Here is a 21,443-nt window from a genome sequence, read left to right as displayed (position 1 = left end):
TGGTTCCTTTAGCCGTGTTTTCTATTTAAGTATCACACAATCCAGCCAAAAGGGACGAATCCCCATTTTGTAAATGAAAAAATTAAGAATCTGGGAAGTTTTATAGCTTACTCAGCATCACACACTAAGAGTAACAAGGCAGGTTTGAAATTCAGATCTGACTCCAAAGTAACAGCTGTTTAATCCTTCCATTTTATTTAGGATTCAGTTTCTTTTATGGTATTAGTGGTTTAACATGTTGCCTCTCATAAATAATGCAGCTACATTCTACTGAGGACATTGGATGCCAGAATCCGAACAGGGGAGTGTTGGGGAGATTTCTGGTAGCAATCAGCAAGCAGATGAAGAAAACCTGCTTTACTTCTAACCCCACCCCACCCACCAAGGTAGGCAGCACCTATGGGCCAAAACACACCTTGCATCCATTACTACTAGAAAAATCCAGACATTGTGCAGATCACGGGTCTACCCACTCACCAGTGGCGTGTCTCAGCTTACTGTCCCCAGGACCCACTAATCATTTACAGCCTGTTGGCAGGTATTTTAACTAGCGGTCAAGGTGACTCTCCCCGGTTACACAACGGAAATATACAAACACTTTGTTTAATCAATTGTGTGTGCATGTGTGTGTGTGTTAGAAAGTCTGTATAAAATTCTCTGCTGGGACATACTGTAGCAAGGGATGATTTTCACATTTTAACAAGATGAGAGCCTTCACGGCAGCTCTGCTTCTCATCCCTTTCCTCACGCTGCGGGGTTCCTGCAGTCTGAGTTCCGCAGACTGCGACGCCACTGAGCCCCTGGCCAGGAAAGTGCTAGACCTGATCAATAAAGGACGATGGAATGGCTACCTTTTCCAGTTGCTGCGGGTCGCTGATGCCCATGTGGACAGAGTGGTGAGGAACTGCCAGTGGTAGAGCTGAGCTGGGAGACCAGGCCCCAGGGGTAAATGTGGCTCTGGCTCCCATGCTTACTGCCTTGCACAATGGAATGGCTTTGGCTAGGGCTTCTGGTTTCATTTCTGCTGCTCGTCTACACTGTTGGTTTGGGGGGGGGGGTTGCCTTCAACTAACATTGCTATTAATATGTCCTTAACTATGAATTATGAATTATAAGCATGTACCCTGAGCCAACTCCAAATGGTAAGTACTAGGAGAGAAGAGAATAAGGTGTCGGCAGAACCCTCAGGGAAATAATCATCAGCTCACGTACACACCTGTCTGACGCAGGACACATTCTAGTGATCAAGTGGTATAGATGCAGAAGTAACCTAATGAAAGAAGAGCTGTTATAATTGGTTGGGAGAAGGATGTAGACAGGGTATCAGGAAGGAGAGTGTTAGGGAGTAATTGAATACAAGCGGGAAGGGGATGTTGTGGAAGTTTTATGTGGGCTTTGGAGCAGCTAGCAGGCTGGAAGACAGACTGTAGGCTTATCTTGAAGCAGAGAGCCTACTGTTTTCACTTAAGATTATGTGCCTGTTTGGAGTGGATCTGAAAGTTGAAAGAGATTACAGAAGGAGGCCTCTCCACCAACCGTGGCCCCCAAAACACCTACCCTTTGGTGAAACCACTGAAATCTAGGAGGCCAGACCACAGAGTCCCACAGAAGATAAGCAGAGAAATTTCTACTTGTTGCCAGTATTAGAGGCACCACGGGTTGCAGAGAACAAGAGGGGTTGCAGAAATTTAAGGTCCAACTGGCAATTTAGCAACTGTGGGTCCTGTTCCAGGCTCTCGGTCACACGTGTAGGGCACAGGATGGATTGGCACGGTGCTGGCTCTGAGTGATGGTAAGAGAGTGGAGGGGTGGGTGAGGAAGGGGGCAAGGTGTGCCTGGGGAGATGGACGCAGGTGGCGTGAACTAGAAAGCCATTGCATGTGCTCAGGAAAGAGGCAATGAGGACCAGTCCCAGGCAATGGAAATCAGAGCAGGGAGAATGAAGAAACGACACGAGACATTTCAAAGAAAGACCATTGAACACCTGGCGCCTGGAAAGGACTAGGAAAGGAAAAAAAAAAAAAAAAAGCCGACCCTTCATTTCTAAGCTAGAGACCACAGCAATAAGTTATTAATGACACCTCGGACAACAGACAAGGGAAGTTGAGAGAGGGAGCTGGCTTGTAGGAGAAGACAGTGGGTTTGAGATTTGGGCAGGTTGAAATCAAAGCAAAGCAATCCAAGTTCAAGAATAGAGCCAGGCGAGAGGACACAACTGCACATACAGATTGGAGGCTGTCATCACTTACAATTCTGGGCCTGCACCTTCAACACCTCCCCCCAAACCCACAATGCTACTCAGTGGTTGCTTTTTAAAGCTCGTGGGCAGAAGCAACATCATGACCAGGGAAAAAGAACATTTGGAAGTGACTCTTCAGAGCTATTTGTTCAAAATAAGTAGATCAAATGCCACAAAGGTGGGACATCTGTGATGATTTGGAGAGGAGCAGGAATTCTGTTTAAGAAATAAAGAGATTGCTTTTATTGAAAAAGCACGAGGCTCCTACCTGCTGCTCACCTGTTGCTCTTCTGGTATTCCTCAGGAATCCGCAGCTGTCTATTATTTAGTCTTAGATGTGAAAGAATCCAACTGCCCAGTCCTATCCAGGAAGCACTGGGATGACTGTGATATAGCTCTTTCTAAGCGTTTATCTGAGATCGTAAGTACACAGAGTGTTTTTAACTTTTATCATTCTTGACTTCTGTCTATTCTGTTTGCTCAGGGCAGCTGCATGCCTGTGCTAACAGAGTGACAAAGGGAAAGCAGATCCTGCCTCTTGACTCATGAGGATTATGTTGACCTTGAGCAACAGCCTCTTGAGAGTCCTACCTGGGATCCCAGTTCAAGATGAGTCACTGGGAATTGTGGTCCCGTGGCATAACATGCCCAGCTGTGAGACCTTGGGCCAATCACCTTAAGTTTCTAGACTTTTGCCTCCTTAGCTGTAAAATAAGAGAAGGGGGCTGGGGTAGCTGGACTCTAATGTCTACTCGGGCCCTGAGAGTCTATGTGTCTGAGAATCTATGAACCTGTGACTGTACCCTGGGAGGACTGGCCTCATTGGCAGGAATAGCCAAAGGGATTAAGTGCCGGTGCCTTGAGGAACAGGGTCTTGTTCTACATGGGGCCTCAGACGCCAGGTTCTTCGCCACGGGAAGAGAACACACAGATGAGTAAGCACATATATCAAACTGCAGTTCTAAAAAATAAGACGTTTACCTACTGAGGAGTTTTAGCCCTTTTTCCTCCTGAAAATGTTTGGGATGGATATGGCTATGATCTGTTTAAACAGCTACTTCCTGGCTCTCATGAGGGTTTTGGATGTATATAGCACCCAGCCCACAGAAACAGACGAAGAAAATGCAGGTTTTGCGAGAGGATTTGGTGAGAGAAAACTAAGATGAACTCTCAGTGGATAGTAGGAATATATGACATCACTTTTTGTCCCCTCACATTCAACAGGATGAAGGCAGTATGCAATGACATAATTCCCTCTTTCTTACAGGTGATCGGACAATGTAAGGTAATAGCCACATATCTGAATGAATCTCAGGATCTTAGAGTGAATGGCTATAACTGCACCACAAGTTCTGGTATGGTCACCTGTTCAAGTGCTAATTAATTCTAAATTAATATAGAATTATATTAATACGCTGTGGTATTCATCACATAATATTAAGATCTACATTTCAGAAATGGCCCTTGCCCTCATAAAATTGATGATTATTTACTTTCTTTGGAAGGAAAAGCAGAGGGTTTTCTTCTGTTACTGGTACACCTTCCTTTAAAGAAATTCAATATAGAAGAATAGAAATCTATGAGAAGCAATATAACATCATTGTAGAGAATGTAGAGGTCAGATTTGAGTTTGATTCCCAACCTCATCACTTATTAGTTGTTTGGTCTTGAGGGCAAGTTACTTAACCTCTTTAAGCTTTCTTCCTTTGTAAAATGAGGATACTTTGCAGAATACTAGGCACTCAATTATTGATTTCGACATCTAAAAGTTACGTATTACTGTACAGTTCACAAAGTGATTACACAGATGTTATTCCATTTCATCTTATAACAAGACTGTATGAGGTAAAGATGATGATATGTTCTATTTTAGGATAAAATAACTGAGGCTCAAAGAGGCTCAATGACTTGTCCGTGGGAACACAGCCAAATGTGGTGAAGACATGATCCTATTTCACCCGTGTTGACTTTAAATTCCATGCTTTTTTAATTTATTTTTTCAAAAAGAATGATCATAGAAATCCTTTAAAATAGTTGATTTTCAACATGATCCAATACACAAAGAGATTCAACAGTCAGGCAACCCCTTTAAGAGGTCACCTTGAAGAAAGATTGATCTGTATCTTCTCTCTCTGGGCAAAACTATGTTAATGATGCCTCTCCCTCCTTGGCAAGATAGGAGGAGATTATTGAAAAATAATACTTTGTGAGTATGGGAGGTGTGTCTGAATGGAGTCACAACAGAGACCTAAGCATCAGAAGGATCTGGGCTTAAGTTCAGCTCTACTGTTGATGGGCTGCTTTGATCATCAACAAATCACTTTGCTTCACCAACCCTCAATGTGCCCATCTGTAAAATGGAAGCTATTGTTATTCTCGCCAACATGCTCATGTATATTAAGTCCCAGTTTTGACATTGCTCTTTCCGACCCCCCGATAATGGAAAGTTGCCATCTTCTTTCTCCAGTCTCTTCCGCGTTGGCCAATACCAAAGACAGCCCTGTACTCTTTGACTTCTTTGAGGACACTCAGCTTTATAAAAACCAAGCCAACAAAGCCCTTGAGAAGTACAAAAGGGAGAATGGAGCTTTTGCCTTTTTCAGAGTGGACCAAGTGAAGAGAGTTGCCAGAGCGGTGAGTGTCCACTCATATCAGCTAGCGAAATGAGGGCCCACCTCCGGCCTGGCAGACACTGACCCAGCAACCCTGACCCTCTCTACTGGCCTTGCGTGTCCTGCTACTTTCAAACTGAGGGCCCTGCTGCAGCTTGCATAGGCAAGAGATCCCAAAGACACTGCCTTCCTACGGCTTTTTATTTTGTGGAGTTGTGGGGAGTATGAATATCTACTGAAGAGGAGGGAAAACTCAAAGAAAAGAGGGAAAGACAGAAGAGCATATTTAGGGATATGTGAGTCTTTAAAACTCATCTGGTCCTATGAGGCACAGAGAGACTGTCTCAGTACCCCCACTGGTATGGCTGGGGATACACACTTCCCTGGTCTTCCAGTCCAGGTGTCCAAGAGCCTCCTGCTCACAGTGGTCTCGTAGAGCAGTTCTTTGATGTCTGTCTTACATTTCAAAAAGGCCAACTTAAAAAAGATTATGGTGCATGCAAGGAATGGAATGAATACTGCACAATTCCTAAAGAGAATGTTTTGGATCTATATGCATTGGGAGGACTTTCTAAGGGGAAAAGCAAGTTAGACACAATACTTAGACTCTGAGCCCATTTATGTTGATTAGATATATGTATATATGTGCAACACATTTAGGAAAAGACTAGGAGAAACACATCAAATAGATGGTAGTTGTGCCTCTGGGAAGAAGAGATTGGGTAGAAGAAAGGTGATTTTTCACTATGCTTATGTCTCTATCATTTGACATTTTTAATGAAACCTTATTTTTTTGAGATACCAAGAGAAAGAGTGTGTGTATGTGTGTGTGTGTGTGAGAGAGAGAGAGAGAGACAGACAGACAGACAGACAGAGACAGAGACTACCCATGCTTGCTCACATTTGAGCAGGGGAAGGGCAGAGGGAGAGAGAGAATCTTAAGCAGGCTCCTTGCCCAGCTCGGAGCTCAGTCTCATGAGATCATGACCTGAGTCGAAATCAAGAGTCAGACACCTAACCAACTGAGCCACCCAGCACCCCTTTAAAAATATTTTTTATTTGTGTGAATTTTTTAAAGGTAGCGACCATAAGGCAAATAATGCCTGCTGGTGATTTTGAATCCCCATGGTGCTTTATAGTATATTGGATAGTAGATATCTATCGCCTTTTATAAAAAAAATTTTTTTAATGTTTTATTTATTTCTGAGAGAAAAAGACAGTGTGAGCAGGGGAGGGTCAGAGAGAGAGGGAGACATAGAACCCAAAACAGGCTCCAGGCTCTGAGCTAGCTGTCAGCACAGAGCCTGGAGCGGGGCCTGAACCCATGAACCGTGAGATAATGACCTGACCTGAAGTTGGACACTTAACCAACTGAGCCACCCAGGCACCCCTTGCCTTTTTTTTTTTTTAACTTTTATGTTCCTGAAACTTCTTTGATCCAATCTGTTCTAGAGAGGAGGGGAAAGAACCAATTACTACCTGGACTTCTCTGTGAGGAACTGCTCCAGTAGCCACCATTTTCCCAGGCACTATAATGTGAGTATAATAAATAGTCTGACCACCTACTATGTGCCAGGCACCTGTCCAGGTGCTTTATACATATGTTATTAACTCCCCACCGCCACCCACTAAGGTAGGTCTTATTTTTATCTCTCACTTAGAGATGGAGAAACTGAGGCACAGAGAAGTTAAGTGAATCATGAGAATATGATTTTACAATATACACAATACTTAAACTTAACACTGAGGTTTTTTCTAACACGTTAGGGTGAAAGACTTAGCTAAGACTCATAAGGCTCTTCTATTAAGAGCCTACACACCACTGAGTGCCTTTGTTCACTTCATCTCATTTATTCCTCACAGTGGCCCCATGTGAGAAATGTAGAGGTAACCGAGGATGAGCAAAGTAAGCATCTTGCCCAGTATTCATACCCAAGCTGAGATCAGAATCCAGTTCTCCTAAGGCTCTGTGCAGTGGGCTTTTTTCCTCCATCACCATTTATAAATGGATACTCCTGTAGCTGCAAAAAGATCTTATTAATAATAGTCAGCATTTGTGTGAGGTTTACATGCATACTATTGCCTTGTTGGATCCCTGTGACAACCCTGCTGAGGAGAAGCAAATGCCTCCATTTCCCTGGGACAGAACAGCCTAGAAGGTTAACCAGTTACCTCAAAGCACTTAGCTAGAAAGTGTTAGGACACAGGAGTTTAACAGTGGCCTTCTGATTTCAAGTCCAGGATAATTCTGAGGTTTGACAACACATTCTCCAGGGTCAAAAGAGAGGAAGGATTCATTAGTTCCTTTTCTGGCTGTTCAAAGTTTCCGCCTGAAGCCGTTCTAGAATCTTGCTTAGTGGTCACCAGAAAAGAGATCTCCCTCTCGCACTCCCTTCTTCAACGAATCCTTAATAATCTTGGTGTGAGTGATGCAAACCAGTGCAGAAACATAGCAGCTGGAGAAGAGGAGTCTTAGTGTTCGGTGTTTTGCGGCATAATCTCATTTAATTAAGCCCTGCCACATCCGGAAGACAGTTAGCATTGTGCCCATGTTACAAACAAAGACTGGATTTTAGAAATTTTAAGTAATTTGCCTAAACTCACACAACTAAGAAATGGTGATGCCAGAATTAACATGGGTCTCTCTGACTCCAAAACTGTTCTCAGAACCTCAGTGCTTGCCTGTCTCTTCTAGAAAAGAATTTTCTCCTCACCCTAGTCTACCACCTTTGACAGCTGGGTTCAGGAGCCTCTAGGGCACAGGGGTGCAAGCCAGTGGTAGCCTCTGTACTTCCGGTTGGGCCAGCAGATGGTTACTTTGACAGGGTCCAGCAAGCCATTTTCACACTGGTTCCTTCCTTTCCAACACTTTCTTTCAAGGGACTGGATAAAGTTGTATACAAATCCCTCTTCTCCACCACTCTTATTTCTCTCCAGGCACCAGTGGTTTGGGTCTTCAGTGCAGAAGGCTTGGCCTAAGGCAAGGCATCAAAGATATGGTGTTCCTCCCTGACCCCCCTGGGAAAGCCCAGTACTGGCCACCACTCAAGGAAGAAAACCACAGCAACTTGAAGTGAAACTCTTGGGAACCTGCACTTTCTCCAAGCAGTGACCAAGACAGATTGTTAAATAACTAGCGGATTTTTCCAAAGCTCTTTTTCTTTCCCAAATGTCTGCAAGTTTGTAACTGTAGCCAGGCACCTTCATACCACCTGCACACAAATAGACACACACACAAATACACACATACACACCCTAACAGGCTTCTCTTTTCTTTATAGGCCTTTGGATTCTGCAGAGCAGACTTGTCGTATGATGCAGGAGTCTCTGACTCGGAAACCCCAAATTACATTACCATAAGCTGTGAAGTCTTCAACTTGGAGGTGGGTTGCCTAAATCGTCCTTAGTATAAGCAGTGCCAGACTAAGAGATATTTTCTTTTTTTTTTTAATTTTTTAAATGTTTTTATTTATTTCTGGGAGAGAGAGAGAGAGACAGCATGAGCAAGGGAGGGTTAGAGAGAGAGTGAGATACAGAATCTGAAACAGGCTCCAGGCTCTGAGCTAGCTGTCAGCACAGAGCCCGATGCGGGGCTCGAACCCACGAACCATGAGATCATAACCTGAGCCTAAGTCAGAAGGTTAACCAACTGAGCCACCCAGGCGCCCCTAAGAGGTATTTTCAAACACATAGTGTGTTTGGTTGTTATAGCTCTGGGGATGGAGGGGGATAGAGAAAGAGAGAGGCAGAGAGGTGAGAGGGAGCTGAAAAGAAATACAGAGAGAATAGGTCTCTGGGGAAGAGGTACAATTGCTGGTATGATACAAAAAGTATTAAAAAAGAATTCCAAGAACTGGGGAGAGGTAAGATTTGTAAAGTAAAATCATAACCAATTCAATCAGTCTTTAATGAATATGAAAATGGCTCTTATAGTCAAGGCGCCTGTGCTGAGACTTAATAATTTATAATTTTTATCAGTAAGGATAGAGCCTAAGGGGAATGCATTAGCCTCAAACGTATAAAGATACATAAACCTAAGGCACAAAGTAACATTTCACATCTGTCCCAGAAGGCTTTGTTCCATGCCAAGATATCCATCATAGTATTTTTCATGTCAGCAAAAAAACTGAAAGTAATCCGAATGTCCATATGCCAGACCAAAAAACAAAATGGGGTAGGGACATGACAGGTTGTCACCATGAAAATGGCTCCATAGATTTTAAAAAAAAGTTTTCTAGTGTTTATTCTTTGAGAGAAGGAGAGCATGAGCAGAGAGGAGCAGAGAGAGGGAGACACAGAATCAAATGCAGGCTCCAAGCACTGAGCTGTCAGCACAGAGTCTGACACGGGGCTCGAACTCCCCAACCATGAGATCATGATCTGGGCCAAAGTTGGATGCTTAGCTGACTGAGCCACCCAGTCATCTGATCCACAGATTTTTTTTTTTTTAATTAAAATCTGAACAAGGAGGAGAGTAAAGAGGTGAAGTGCTCATCCTTTATGATGAAGAGATGCTTATACCATAAAGCCTCAGAACTTTGTTGAGGATATTAAGTATCAGGTACTTGTTTTCCAAATGCTGATCTACAGATGAATACCATCTAGAATATAATTTCACCATTTTATGCTGAAATGAGAAAAATGGGGATAATAAATAGTGTTTCATAATACAATGTTTATTCCATCTAAAGAACTACCCTTTACTCTGAGATTATCTTACTCTTGTGTTATCAAAATATTATTACTATTGTGAAATAATGATGATGGTATATGATAGTTTTTGTTTGTATTTTAAATGTCAACTTGGGTGGATAAAAGTTTGGGAACACTTTTTTGCTACCCTATTTTAAAAATGGATTTGTGGAATACAAAAGTCTGCAAGCCCTAGGTCTAAATCAAATTGTACATCTAACGTCTCCTTCTGTGTTCTGTCATAATAATCACTTTTCTGTATCCTTTAACAGGATCATAGAAACATCAGTGGTACACACCGGCATTTCGGCCATCCCTTCCATTCTGGTGGGCATGAGCATTCTCTTGCTGGCAAGCCTCCATTTAAGCCAGATGAATTTAGAGATCCCCACCATCCCCACAAGCCACATAAACATGGATGTCTACTTCCTCCAGAAGACAAAAATGAGTCAGACAGACCACCATTTCAGGCAGGAGCCCCTCCAGTCTTGCCTGCTCCAGAGTTAAAATGTCATCATCCCCATTTTGGCACCAATAGGACCCATGGACACCTTCATAATCATAGTTCTAGTAAGCACCCTCCCCATGGACACCCTCCCCATGGACACCCTCCCCATGGACACTCTCCCCATGGACACCCTCCCCATGGACACCACCCCCCTGGGCACCACCCCTCTGGGCACCCGCATGGACCCCCTCCCCATGGGCACCACCCCCATGGACACCACCCCTCTGGGCACCCCCATGGACACCACCCCCATGGACACCACCCCCATGGACACCATCCCCATGGACACAACCCCCATAGCCATGATTTCCTTGACCATGGACCTTGTGACCCACTACCACATAGCGAGGATCCCCAAGATCGCCATCGCCAGGGTCGTGGCCCACCATCTAGGCACCCAGAAAAAAGAGGTCCAGGTCAGAGACACTTTCCCTTCCACTGGAGACAAATTGGATATATTTACCGACTCTCTCCGCTAAAGAAAGATGAAGTTCTTCCTCTTCCTGAAGCCAATTTTCCTAGCTTCTCATTGCCAGACCACAGCCATTCTCTAAAACCAAAGATTCAGTCCTTCCCTCAATCAGCCTCTGAATCATGCCCAGGGACATTCAATAGTGAGTTTTCACATGTCTTGAAGTTTTTTGCACATACGCTTCCAAAATAAAATCTGATTTCCTTGGTGGGGAAAAATTAACATTCTGAATTAGAACCATAAATTAAAAATACGACCAACAATGAATGTAAAATTCAAGTTATTTTAATCTTACTTTCATACTTGGGGTGAGGCAAAATGTGGGTGGGGGAGGAGATGGCATGAGAAGAGAAAGACAAATGGAAAGGAAAGCTCTCAATGCTACAAGTCACTGGCCCCCAAATTCTTGTAGCAAATCTCCAATCCTCTTTCTTTGCTGGACTTAATTCTTTTAATTCTACAGTCTACAGTACTCTATGGGTACTTATGCTATAGCTGGGGCTACCATAAATTCAGGTGTACAAGAAATATCAGTTTATTTTCAGAACAAAGTAATTTCCATTTCAGGCCATTCCTGTAGGCTAGTAGGAAAAGTTTTTTAAATGTTTATTCATTTTTGAGAGAGAGAGAGAGAGAGAGAGAGAGGACACAGTGGGGAAGAAGCAGAGAAAGAGAGGGAGACACAGAATCTGAAACAGGCTCCAGGCTCTGAGCTGTCAGTGGAGGGCCTGACACAGGGCTTGAACTCACGAACCATGAGATCCTGACCTAAGCCGAAGTCAGACCCTTAACCAACTGACTCACCAAGGCGTCCCAAAATATCACCTTATTTTCAGAACAAATTAATTTCCGTTTCAGTCTGCCATCCTAGTAGGCTAATAGGAAACTTAACCTTGGTCCTTCTTGTACTACTTCCCTGACCCCACTACTCTCCACACAAAGTCGTACCACAGTTCTCGAATTTCATGTCGTGCCTAAGAAAACGGATGGTGGGCAGAGAAAGAGGTCTGATTCTTCACCGCTGGTCCACCAGGTCACTCTGGCTGAGAAATACCTACCACCCTGTTCCCATCCCTCTCTGGGTCTAGTTTATCTGATACTGTTGTATCAAACTGGGGATATAAGGCTCTCCACAGAACTGCTAATGAACGGGACTGCCGAGAGATGCTGTATGGCTGTTCTCTCCCTGGGATCTTGCTGCCTTCTAGGCTGCAAGCCCAGAAAGCAGGACAGAGGTGTTCTTCTCTGCTCCAGGAACCCCAGAGTGCTGTGTTTTCCTCCTATCTTCTCACTGGGCTAGGGAGGCTCCAGTGTCAGGTAACTTCTCTTTATTCATTTTGGTGCCAGAGGACTCTCGTTTTCCACACTCCAGTCCTCTTTCTTTTCCTTTCTTCCCAAATCAGGGCTCAAGCATTTAGACGCAGGCGAATAAGATTTCAGCCCTGGGGTGTGTGGGTGGCTCTGCTGGTTAAGTGTCTGACTCTGGATTTGAGTTCAGGTCATAATCTCATGGTTCGTGGGATCCAGTCAGCATCTGGCTCTGTGCTGACAGCATGGAGCCTGCTTGGGATTCTCTCTCTCCCTCTCTCTCTGCCTGCACCCTTATATAAATACACATTTAAAAAATAATTTTTAAAAAATAAATGAACATATTTTTTTAAAAGGGCTGCCTTCCTGACTTAAGCAGTTTCAGGTGCATAGTGATGGCAGAAGGTATATTCACGTGTGTGTGTGTGTGTGTGTGTGTGTGTGTGTGTGTGTTGCGGCAGGGGGTGTATAGGGGATAAAATGAAGCTGAAAGAGACATGGGCATGTTCTTAGGTTGAGAAGAAGGAGGGCCCCACAGAGATGCTGAGGCTGGGAGAGTGAGGACATTTCTAATGGTGCATAATTGAGGAGTAGTTGGAATCAGAATTTGGGGTTTATCAGAAGGGTTCTTTAGACTTGGTGAGTAGACACCCATGTCCACCACATCAGGAACAAGAAGCAAGGCGGACACCTAGGAGCCTCAGTCAGTTGAGTGGCCAACTCTTGATTTCAGCTCAGGTCATGATCTCACAGTTTGTGGGATTGAGCCCCACGTTGTCCCGTTGTGCAGCTGGGCACTGGGCTCTGCGGTGCCAGTGTGGAGCCTGCTTGGGATCCTCTCCCTCCCTCTCTCTGCCCCTTTGCCATGCACTCACTCTTTGTCTCAAAATAAATAAACTTGTTAAAAAAAGAAATAAGTGGGGCACCTATGTGACTCAGTTGGTTGAGCATCCAACTTTGGCTCGAGTCATGATCTCGCAGTTAATGGGTTCAAGCCCTGCATTGGGCTCTGTGCTGACAGCTCAGAGCCTGGAGCCTGCTTCAGATCGTGTGTCTCCCTCTCTCTCTGCCCCTCCCCCCTCATGCTCTGTCTCCCTCTCTCTCTCTCAAAAATGAATAAACATTAAATTTAAAAAAAATAAGCAAAGGCAGGGGACACAGGGCTTCACTCAATTCATCTATTCTTGTGCTTCTCTCCTGTCTCCTCCACCTGGGAACATTTTTCTTTCTAGAACCAATCCAATTGAGTGGAGACTTGACCAGAGACCAAAGAGGATGCCCATATTTTATTTTTAGTTGTGCCGGTGTCCTGGTATGGGGCTCTTACCATGCACTATGTCCCGATGCACATGGGCTCCCTAGGCATACGGTGTGATTGGTAGCAACATGTTTTTTGGCAGCCAGACATCTTGCAAAGAAACGATTGAAAGGTATCTGTACATTGTACTCATTGTTGCACCGTCCGATGCAGTGACCTTCATAAATGGCTTTGGGAAAGTCATTTGGGACAGGGAATAACAGGTGCTGGGTGTTTTCTCCTCCTTTATTAGTTTCTGTTCTGATCTGTTGCACAACCTTGTGCAATCACCTGGAAATGTGTTCCATGCTCCCACCATGCTTCCTGAATGCAAACAAGCAGGTCAATAACCTCCTTGTTGTGACATTTTAGCTTGAAATCTGCTTGGATAACCCCACAGAGCCATTTGTCCTTTGGAAGTAGGGCAAATAGTGCAGGGCAGCAGGAGTCCACCGGGATCTGAAGTGCCGAGGCAGAGAGAGGGGAGCACAGGGGAGAGAAAGGGTTGAGAATAGCTAAAGTCAGCGTTCGAGTTGGCGCCCGGTTCTTGGTGAAACCATCTCTCAGCTCCCGGAGGGAAACGGCTAAACCATGAAATTAATTGCCATGCTTCTCCTTTGCTCCAGGCTGCTACCAAGCTTAACCCAGGAGTCCTCACAGGAAATCGACTGCAATGATGAGGACCTGTTTAAGGCTGTGGACACTGCTCTGAAGAAATATAACAGTAGAAACCAAAGTGGCAATCAGTTCGTGTTGTACCGTGTAACCGAGGTCACCAGGACGGTGAGTGAGCTGTGTCTTACCTTGAGGTCATTTGAGATTTGTGCTGTCACTTGGAGCCCAGCCTTTCCCCTACCACCCCCCACCCCCCAACACACACACCCCAACAATCGCCAAAGAACTGACAAGCAGAGGTGGAAGCATTCGACTCTTTGGCCCAGGAGTGAGGGGCAGGGTATAGACTAGTCCTGGGCCACCAAGCTTGGGTTCCTGGGTGATCAGAGAAGCAGCATCCTCTGGTGAAAGGAAACAAAGGTAATTGGAGTTATTTGAAAGAAACTATGCAGAGTAGGAGAATCCAGGAACTCAGTTAGATTGGTGCAAAAGAAGTTCCTGAGTGTTTAGCCCTAGCCTAAAATATAAAGTCTTCCAGGGGTACCTAGGTGGCTCAGTTGGTTGAGCATCCAACTTCAGCTCTGGTCATGATCTCACAATTCGTGGTTTCGAGCCTGGAGTTGAATTCTGTGCTGACAGCTCAGAGCCTGGAGCCTGTTTCAGATTCTGTGTCTCCCTCTCTCGTTCTCTGCCCCTCCCCCATTCGCACTCTGTCTCTCTCAAAAAATAAATAAACATTACAAAATTTTGGTTCAAAATTTTAAATAAAGACCTCCAGACCTCAGGTGGGGAGGGGGCGCTTAAGGGGAGTGTATAACAAATACCGTGCGATCTCACTTAATATGTGGAATCTAAAAAGGTCTAACACCAAAGCAGAAAGTAGAAGGGAGGTAGCCAGAGCCTGAGAGCTGGGCACAATGGAGGATATTGGTCAGAGGGGGTACAAGCTTTTAGTTATAAGATGAATAAGTCCTGGGGATCTAATGTACATCATGGTGCTTATAGTTAATAATACTGTATTATATACTTGCAATTTGCTAGATGACTAGATTTTAAGTGTTCTCACCATGTGTATATATACACGAAAGGTAACTACATCAGATGATGCATGTTAATCGGCTTTTTGTAGCACTTTACAATGTGTGTGTGTATGTATATATATATATATATATATACCATATATAAATCACATTGCACACTTTAAATATGTGTAATTTTTATTTGTCAACTATACTTCAATAAAGCTAGAGGGAAGGGGAGTTATACCTAAGAGGAGGCAGAAACGAGATTAACATGCATTAGACAAAATATCTACCAGGAAGTCTGTATGGCTGAACGCATCAAGGGTAACAGCGATGTTCTAGGTGTTTTCTAATATTTTTTATAACATATTGGTGCACTCGGGTCGAAGACAAATCTTGACAGTATTGTGACTTTAAAAAGACAGGTCTTTCAATAATTAGTTTAAATGAATTTCACTAAAAACCTCTGCGCCTGTGATAGTTATGTAACTGTTTGCTTTGGCAGAGGGGAAAAGCTAGTCATTTGACATGACCAGGATAAAAAAAAAAAAAAAAAAAAGCTCAGTGGACAGAATTTCTTTTTTTTTTTTTTTTTTTAAGTAAATTTGAACCGTTCTGTTGCCATGATGTAGACCTGTGGTCCTGGCACTCTCCAGCAACAGTCAATTCGTGTTATCTTCCTTGGCTGACGTCCATGGCAAATGTGGGGTTTTTTTTTGTTGTTGTTCTAAAATGTCCATAGAGGGGTGGCTCAGTCAGTTGGCTGAGACTCCCACTCTTGATTTCAGCTCAGAGCATGATCTCGGGGTCGTGCGACTGAGCCCTGCATTGGGCTCTGTGCTGAGTGTGAAGCCTGCTTAAGATTCTTTCTCTTTCCTTCTGCCCTTCCCCCCTTCTCTCAATAAATAAATACATACATACATACATATATACATACATACATACATACATAAATGAAATACCTATCAAATCGTGCCTTACTTTGCCACGTGGGCACCATCTATACCACAACCACCTACATCTTTTTTTAAAAAATTTTCTTAATGTTTATTTATCTTATTGAGAGTGCTAGCTGGGGAGGGGCAGAAAGGGGGAGGAGCAGAAAGGGAGAGACACAGAATCTGAAGCAGCCTCTAGGCTCTGAGCTGTCAGCACAGAGCCCCACGCAAGGCAAAACCACAAGATCATGACCTGAGCCAAAGTCTCAGTCACTTAACTGACTGAGCCACCCAGGCACACCCCCCCCCCCCCCCCCACTTCTATATCAAAATCTGAGACCTGGAAGGAACTTTAGAGACTATCCTGTTTGACTCAATCATCCCAGATGCAAATAACATGATGTAAGCAGGCTTTGAGAGTCAGGAGACCTGGGTTCCGGGCTGGCCCCATCTTTCCAAGGTGCTGAGGCTGCCTTGGCCATGCCCATCTACTCGGGGCCTTCAAAGTGGAGGGCTGGACAACATCACCTCTCCCGTCCCTTGCTGCTTGACATGTCGGGATTTTACATACAGAGAGCTCATCTAACTCGGCACCTTTGCACTTTTTTTTCTTTCTTTCTTTTTTTGTTATTGAAGTAGAGTTGACACGATGTTACACTAGTTTCAGGTGTACAATATAGTAATTTGATAAGTCTATACATTATGCTGTGTTACACATTATGTGTAGCTACCATCTGTCAGCAGACAACGCTGACAGTATCATTGACTATATTCCCTATGCTGTACCTTTCATCCCCATGACTTACTCATTCCATAACTGGAAGACCATATCTTTTACCCCATTTACCCGTAATGTGAATGTGAATTCACCCGTAACTTCCTCAGCCCCTCCCCTATGGCAACCATTGGTTTGTTCTTGTAGAGCTCTGTTTCTGATTTTTGTTTGTTCATCTGTTTGTTCATTTTTTTAGATTCCATATATAATCGAAATCATATAGTAGCGTCTCTCCCTATCTGATTTATTTCCCTTAGCATATTACCCTCTAGCTCCATCCATGATCTCATTCTTTTTGCATGGCTGAGTAATAGTCCATTATATATTTGCCCAATCTTTATCCGGCCATCTATCAATGGATACTTTTGTTTCCATACCTTGCTAATTATTAGTAATGCTTCCTTAAACATAGATATGTATATCTTTTCACATTAGTGTTTTGGAGTTTTTTGAGTAAATACCCAGTAGTAAATTGCTGGATCATATGATATTTCTATTTTGAATTTTTTAAGGAAACTCCATACTGTTTCCTCGGGTGGTTGCAGCAGTTTACATTCCCACTGACAGTGCAAGAGGGTTCCTTTTTCTCCACATCCTTGCCAACACTTGTGATTTCTTGTCCTTTTGAGTCTAGCTATTCTGACAGGTGTAAAATGTTATCTCACTGTAGTTTTGACTTGCATTTCCCTGATGATGAGTGATGTTGAGCAACTTTTCTGTGTCTTTTGGCCATCTGTATATTGTCTTTAGAAAAATGTCTGTTCAGGTCCTCTGCTCATTTTTTAATTGGGTTATTTGTTTTTTGTTTATTCTTTTGGTGTTGAGTTGTATCAGTTCTTTTTTTTTAATAATTTATTTTTGAGACAGAGAGAGACAGCATGAGCGGGGGAGGGGCAGAGAGAGAGAAGGAGACACAGAATCCGAAGCAGGCTCCAGGCTCTGGGCTGTCAGCACAGAGCCTGATAAGGGGCTCAAACCCACGAACCGTGAGATCTGACCTGAGCCAAAGTCGGTCGCTTAACCAACTGAGCCACCCAGGCATCCCTAGTTATATCAGTTCTTTATATATTTTAGATACTAACCCTTTATCAGATATGTTGTTTGCAAATCATCTTCTCCCATTTAGTAAGTTGCCTTTCCATTTTGATGATGATTCCCTTCACTGTGCAGAAGCTTTTTATTTTGGTGTATTCCCAGCAGTTTACTTCTGCTTTTGTTGCCCTTGGCTGAGAATGTCAGAGAAAGGACAATGTCAGCAGAATTACTCCCTGTGTTTTCTTCCAGGAGTTTTATGTTTTCAGGCCTCACAGGTCTTTAAAGCACCTTCACATGAAATGTTTTATCTATTATCTCATGACATAACAGAAAAACCAAAGCAAATAAAAACACTAAAGTGACCAAAACTGAATCCACCATTCAGAGATAACCATTAACATTTTATTTGAAAATGAAAAAGGCTTCTTCTTCTCTTAGTGTAAAAGAAATAGATGTTGACTTTTTAACAAGACAACTCATAAACATTTGTTTAGAGAACAAAGGAAAACAGCTGTACCTACACCACTGAAAGACAAACATTTTAGCACCTTTGTTTTATAACTTCCCAGACTTCTAAAAGCCATTTGTGTACCTATACATTGGTTTCCACAAAAATGGTCTAATATTATGGATAACTTTGTAACTTACAAATACATGTCTGTAAATGTATTATGAACATTCTTCCACATAAATATTTATAACTTTCAGTGTTTTTAATAAATGTTTCACTCTCGTTAAGTCAATCAAATATTCATATCTGCATTGGGTCCCACACAAAGTATTTGGAGCAACTAAATGAGCCCTATGTGTCTTTGGTTGCTTTTTTTTTTTTCCAGGATGACCTGGACACATTTTATTCCTTCAAGTACCAAATCAAGGAGGGAGACTGCTCTGTTCAAAGTGACAAAACGTGGCAGGATTGTGACTACAAAGAAGCTGAACAAGCTGTAAGTGGGTTGATGGTTCCCAAGCCCCCAGTTTTCTCTGTCAAGACTGTCAGATTTTTTTTTTTTTTTTTTTTTGCTTAGAGCTCAAGATGTTAATACTGTTAAGCCTCTTTGCGAGGGATGCATGTAAAGCCTCCAACGTGTACAAAAGTCAGATGCTTGCTGTCTGTGTCCCCGTTCTCTCTATCAGAGCATGGAGAGGCCAGAAGTTCAACAAAGAAAAAGCCCTCCCATGAAATGGGACTCTAATGACCAATTAGGACAGTGAGACAGTCCCCAAAGACACAACAGATCAACATTTGGGCCAAGTTCGAGGGCTGGTGAGGGGAGATCAGGGATGCTTCAATTATATCTGCTCAAGTGTAAATTCTCCTCTGCGCCCAACTAGCTGACCACTCAGAACAGGTGTGCTGCCTTGGAAAGGGCAGCTAGCATTGCCTACATCGGGTTGTGGGAGCATGAAGTGAAATACAGTATGCAAAGAACCTTCTTTTGATACCAATGGCCATCTTCACCAAATGCCGGAGTGCCTGGCACAGCACGGCCGGTCGTTTGGCCTTAATGACAGGGGAGAACGGACAGTGCCCAGAAGTAAGCCAGAGTCCGTGGGTTCACACCTGTACTGTCACAACATTGGTCTCCTGCGCATCGTTTCAACAATGAAATTAAAAGGGAAATTAAGAGGAGGGCTTAGCAGGCTGGTTCTAAGGCACTGCATACATTTTGTTGAAAAGGAAATGTACTTTAAAACCGCCTCTTTTATTGTGCCTCTCCTCCAGTGTCTCATGATCTTGGTAGCTTGTTAAAAAAATAATAACCGTTAGACTACAAAAGCTTTCCTTCTTGTGTCTCAAGACTTGTTAAAAAATTTTTTTGGCAAGTTTAAAAAAAGAGAAAGCCATATTGAGTCATAATACTAGGTATACTTCTCCATCTGAAAGATGAAGATAAATGGTCTCTCTCTCTCTCTCTTTTTAGGCCACAGGAGAATGCTCTGCGACCGTGGGGAAGAGAGGGAATGGGAAATTCTCCGTGGCTACACAGACCTGCCAGATTACTCCAGGTAAATGACATATCTCTCGGTGCTGCCCTGGGAGGAAATGAACCTAGAGGAAGCCCCTTCCAGGTGGTGGCAGCCTTGGGGGCGGGGCTGGGTGGGGTGGGGGAGCGGCAGAGTCCAAGGTCAGGGCCAGGCTCAGGCGGGTATTTCCCTCAGCACATCCCCACTCCCCTCCTGACTGCAGGCAGCACTCTGTCCTCTGTGTGCAAAGGCTCTGAGAAGAGATGCAATGACATAAGGACTGCCTTCAATTGTGGGCATAGAGGGAGGGAGACAAACACAGGCTCTGAGGTCAGACTTAGCCTGGGATCTTGCTGAGTTCTTCACCTTCTTGGATGGCTTTCCTCTTCCTTATCTACAAAAGGGGGTAACAGTAATTCCTACATCAGAGGGTTGTTGTAGACCAAAAATGGAGGATATGCCGGAAGGTCCCATCATAATAGCATATCAATGATAACCAAGATAACAGGGATAAAAGCTCACATTTACTGAGCATTCACTGCCAGCCACAGTTCTAATTGCTTCACATATATTGAACTTAAACCCCACAACTTTATGAGGTAGGCATGAATATCCCCACCTTATAGATGAGAAACTGAGGCCCATTGTAGTTAAGTATCTTGCCCAAGATCCCACAGCTACTAGTTAGCAGAGCTGGTATTGTAGACCCTCAATAAACAAAATTTCTTTGGAATACAAGTAGGAAGCAAATTATCAACAGATCCACCCAATGCTCCTTCCCTAAAGTGTCTAATGTGCTAGGCACAGACGAATAGGCACGTTTAAGTGTGGTCAATCCCAAGAGCCTGAAATTGGCCTTCTGTAAGACAAGGTTTTAGTATATGAGGCTTCGGAACCACACCCCATTGAACCTCACCATTGTGACACTGTTAACCATTCGTATGGTACTCAAACTGTATTTCTTAACTTTCAGTCCTTACAAGAAGTTGCTTTCAAAGAAAGACCAATCCAAAAGCAGAAAGAACACACAAGTAATTAAAAAAAAATTTTTTTTTGGAGTAGGTTTTAATTATGCAGTTTAAGGACTTTATCTCAGGGTACCTGGGTGGCTCAGTCAGCTGAGCAGCAGACAACTTTTGATTTTGGCTCAGGACGTGATCCCAGGGTCCTGAGATCAAGCCCCATGTTAGGCTCTGTGCTGAGCATGGAGCCTGCTTAAGATTCTCAGTCTCTCTCTCTCCCTCTCTCGGCCCCTCTCCTGCTCTTTCTGTCTCTCACTCTCTCTCAAAAAAAAAAAAAAAAAAGAACTTGTAAACAAACTTTATCATCCAGTACGTGGCAATTGTATTTGTGGGAGACAAAGCTTGACTAAACCTTCAGAATTTACTTCTAGGTCCACATCCCTCATCTGAAACCTTGGTAGCCAGATGTGTTTCAGAATCAAAAGTCAAAATCTTTCTTTTAATTTTAAAAACCTCTCTCTAGAAATGTTGGAGCAGGGTAGAAAATCACTGGGACACAGAGGAGGCTCCACTTTCTCAAGCCCTCCTCCGTCTCCCCTCCCCACCCCCAATCACAGCTGGAGGGGCCCACCTGCCTCCACTCCTCTCCGCCTCCTTCCCCCTCTTGTTCATCGTGCACTCTTCTTCCATCAGTAGTTCTCTCCCCTTTCCCGTGGGATTCCAGTTTTCTGCCTTGCCGCACCCCCTCCCCGCCATCACCGTAACTGGGGGTAGCCGTGACTATTCAGCCGGGAAGTCTCAACTGGACACACACACTTTCAGGGAGACCAAGAAACAGTTGCAGGGACAGCAGGGTCCACCAGCTAAGAACGGAGGGCAGGGTGTAGAGCGCTGTCCGCCCGCCTCCTGATTCTGTTCCGATCGCACGTGCTTGGGCAGGGAGAGTCCGCTGGGCGAAGGAAGGGGCCTCCTACGTCGGGGGGGGGGGGGGGGGGGGGCC

General features: G+C 43.9%; 2 protein-coding genes across 2 annotated transcripts in view; both read left to right on the top strand.

Annotated features, from left to right (window-relative positions):
• The first annotated feature begins 704 nt into the window (after positions 1-704).
• On the top strand, positions 705-10,745 carry HRG (histidine rich glycoprotein). The gene is made up of 7 exons (XM_039241711.1): positions 705-896; positions 2,544-2,660; positions 3,507-3,594; positions 4,707-4,873; positions 6,304-6,387; positions 8,133-8,234; positions 9,816-10,745. The coding sequence occupies exons 1-7, from the start codon at positions 705-707 to the stop codon at positions 10,713-10,715; spliced, it is 1,650 nt and encodes a 549-aa protein (XP_039097642.1). The 3' UTR covers positions 10,716-10,745.
• A 2,848-nt stretch (positions 10,746-13,593) lies between these two features.
• Positions 13,594-21,443, top strand: part of KNG1 (kininogen 1) — a 26,447-nt gene continuing 18,597 nt past the window's right edge. Inside the window, exons 1-3 of the mRNA XM_039241709.1 lie at positions 13,594-13,911; positions 18,350-18,460; positions 19,439-19,523. Of these exons, the coding sequence (XP_039097640.1) occupies positions 13,720-13,911; positions 18,350-18,460; positions 19,439-19,523 (388 nt within the window). The 5' untranslated portion in view covers positions 13,594-13,719. The remainder of the gene's footprint in view (positions 13,912-18,349; positions 18,461-19,438; positions 19,524-21,443) is intronic.

The sequence above is a fragment of the Hyaena hyaena genome, unplaced genomic scaffold (assembly GCF_003009895.1).
Source record: "Hyaena hyaena isolate Hyena2069 unplaced genomic scaffold, ASM300989v1 scaffold_199, whole genome shotgun sequence".
In the NCBI taxonomy this organism is placed as follows: domain Eukaryota; kingdom Metazoa; phylum Chordata; class Mammalia; order Carnivora; family Hyaenidae; genus Hyaena; species Hyaena hyaena.
The sequence above is the reverse complement of the archived record's forward strand: the minus strand, read 5'-3'. Positions and strand labels throughout refer to the sequence as shown.

What these genes read in the sequence shown, in the direction of transcription:
- HRG (XM_039241711.1), top strand. Translation starts at nt 705, where the DNA reads ATGAGAGCCTTCACGGCAGCTCTGCTTCTCATCCCTTTCCTCACGCTG. An exon ending in TAACTGCACCACAAGTTCTG is followed by an intron (nt 3,595 to 4,706) that starts GTATGGTCACCT and finishes TTCTTTCTCCAG; the next exon opens with TCTCTTCCGCGTTGGCCAAT. An exon ending in GTGAAGTCTTCAACTTGGAG is followed by an intron (nt 8,235 to 9,815) that starts GTGGGTTGCCTA and finishes ATCCTTTAACAG; the next exon opens with GATCATAGAAACATCAGTGG.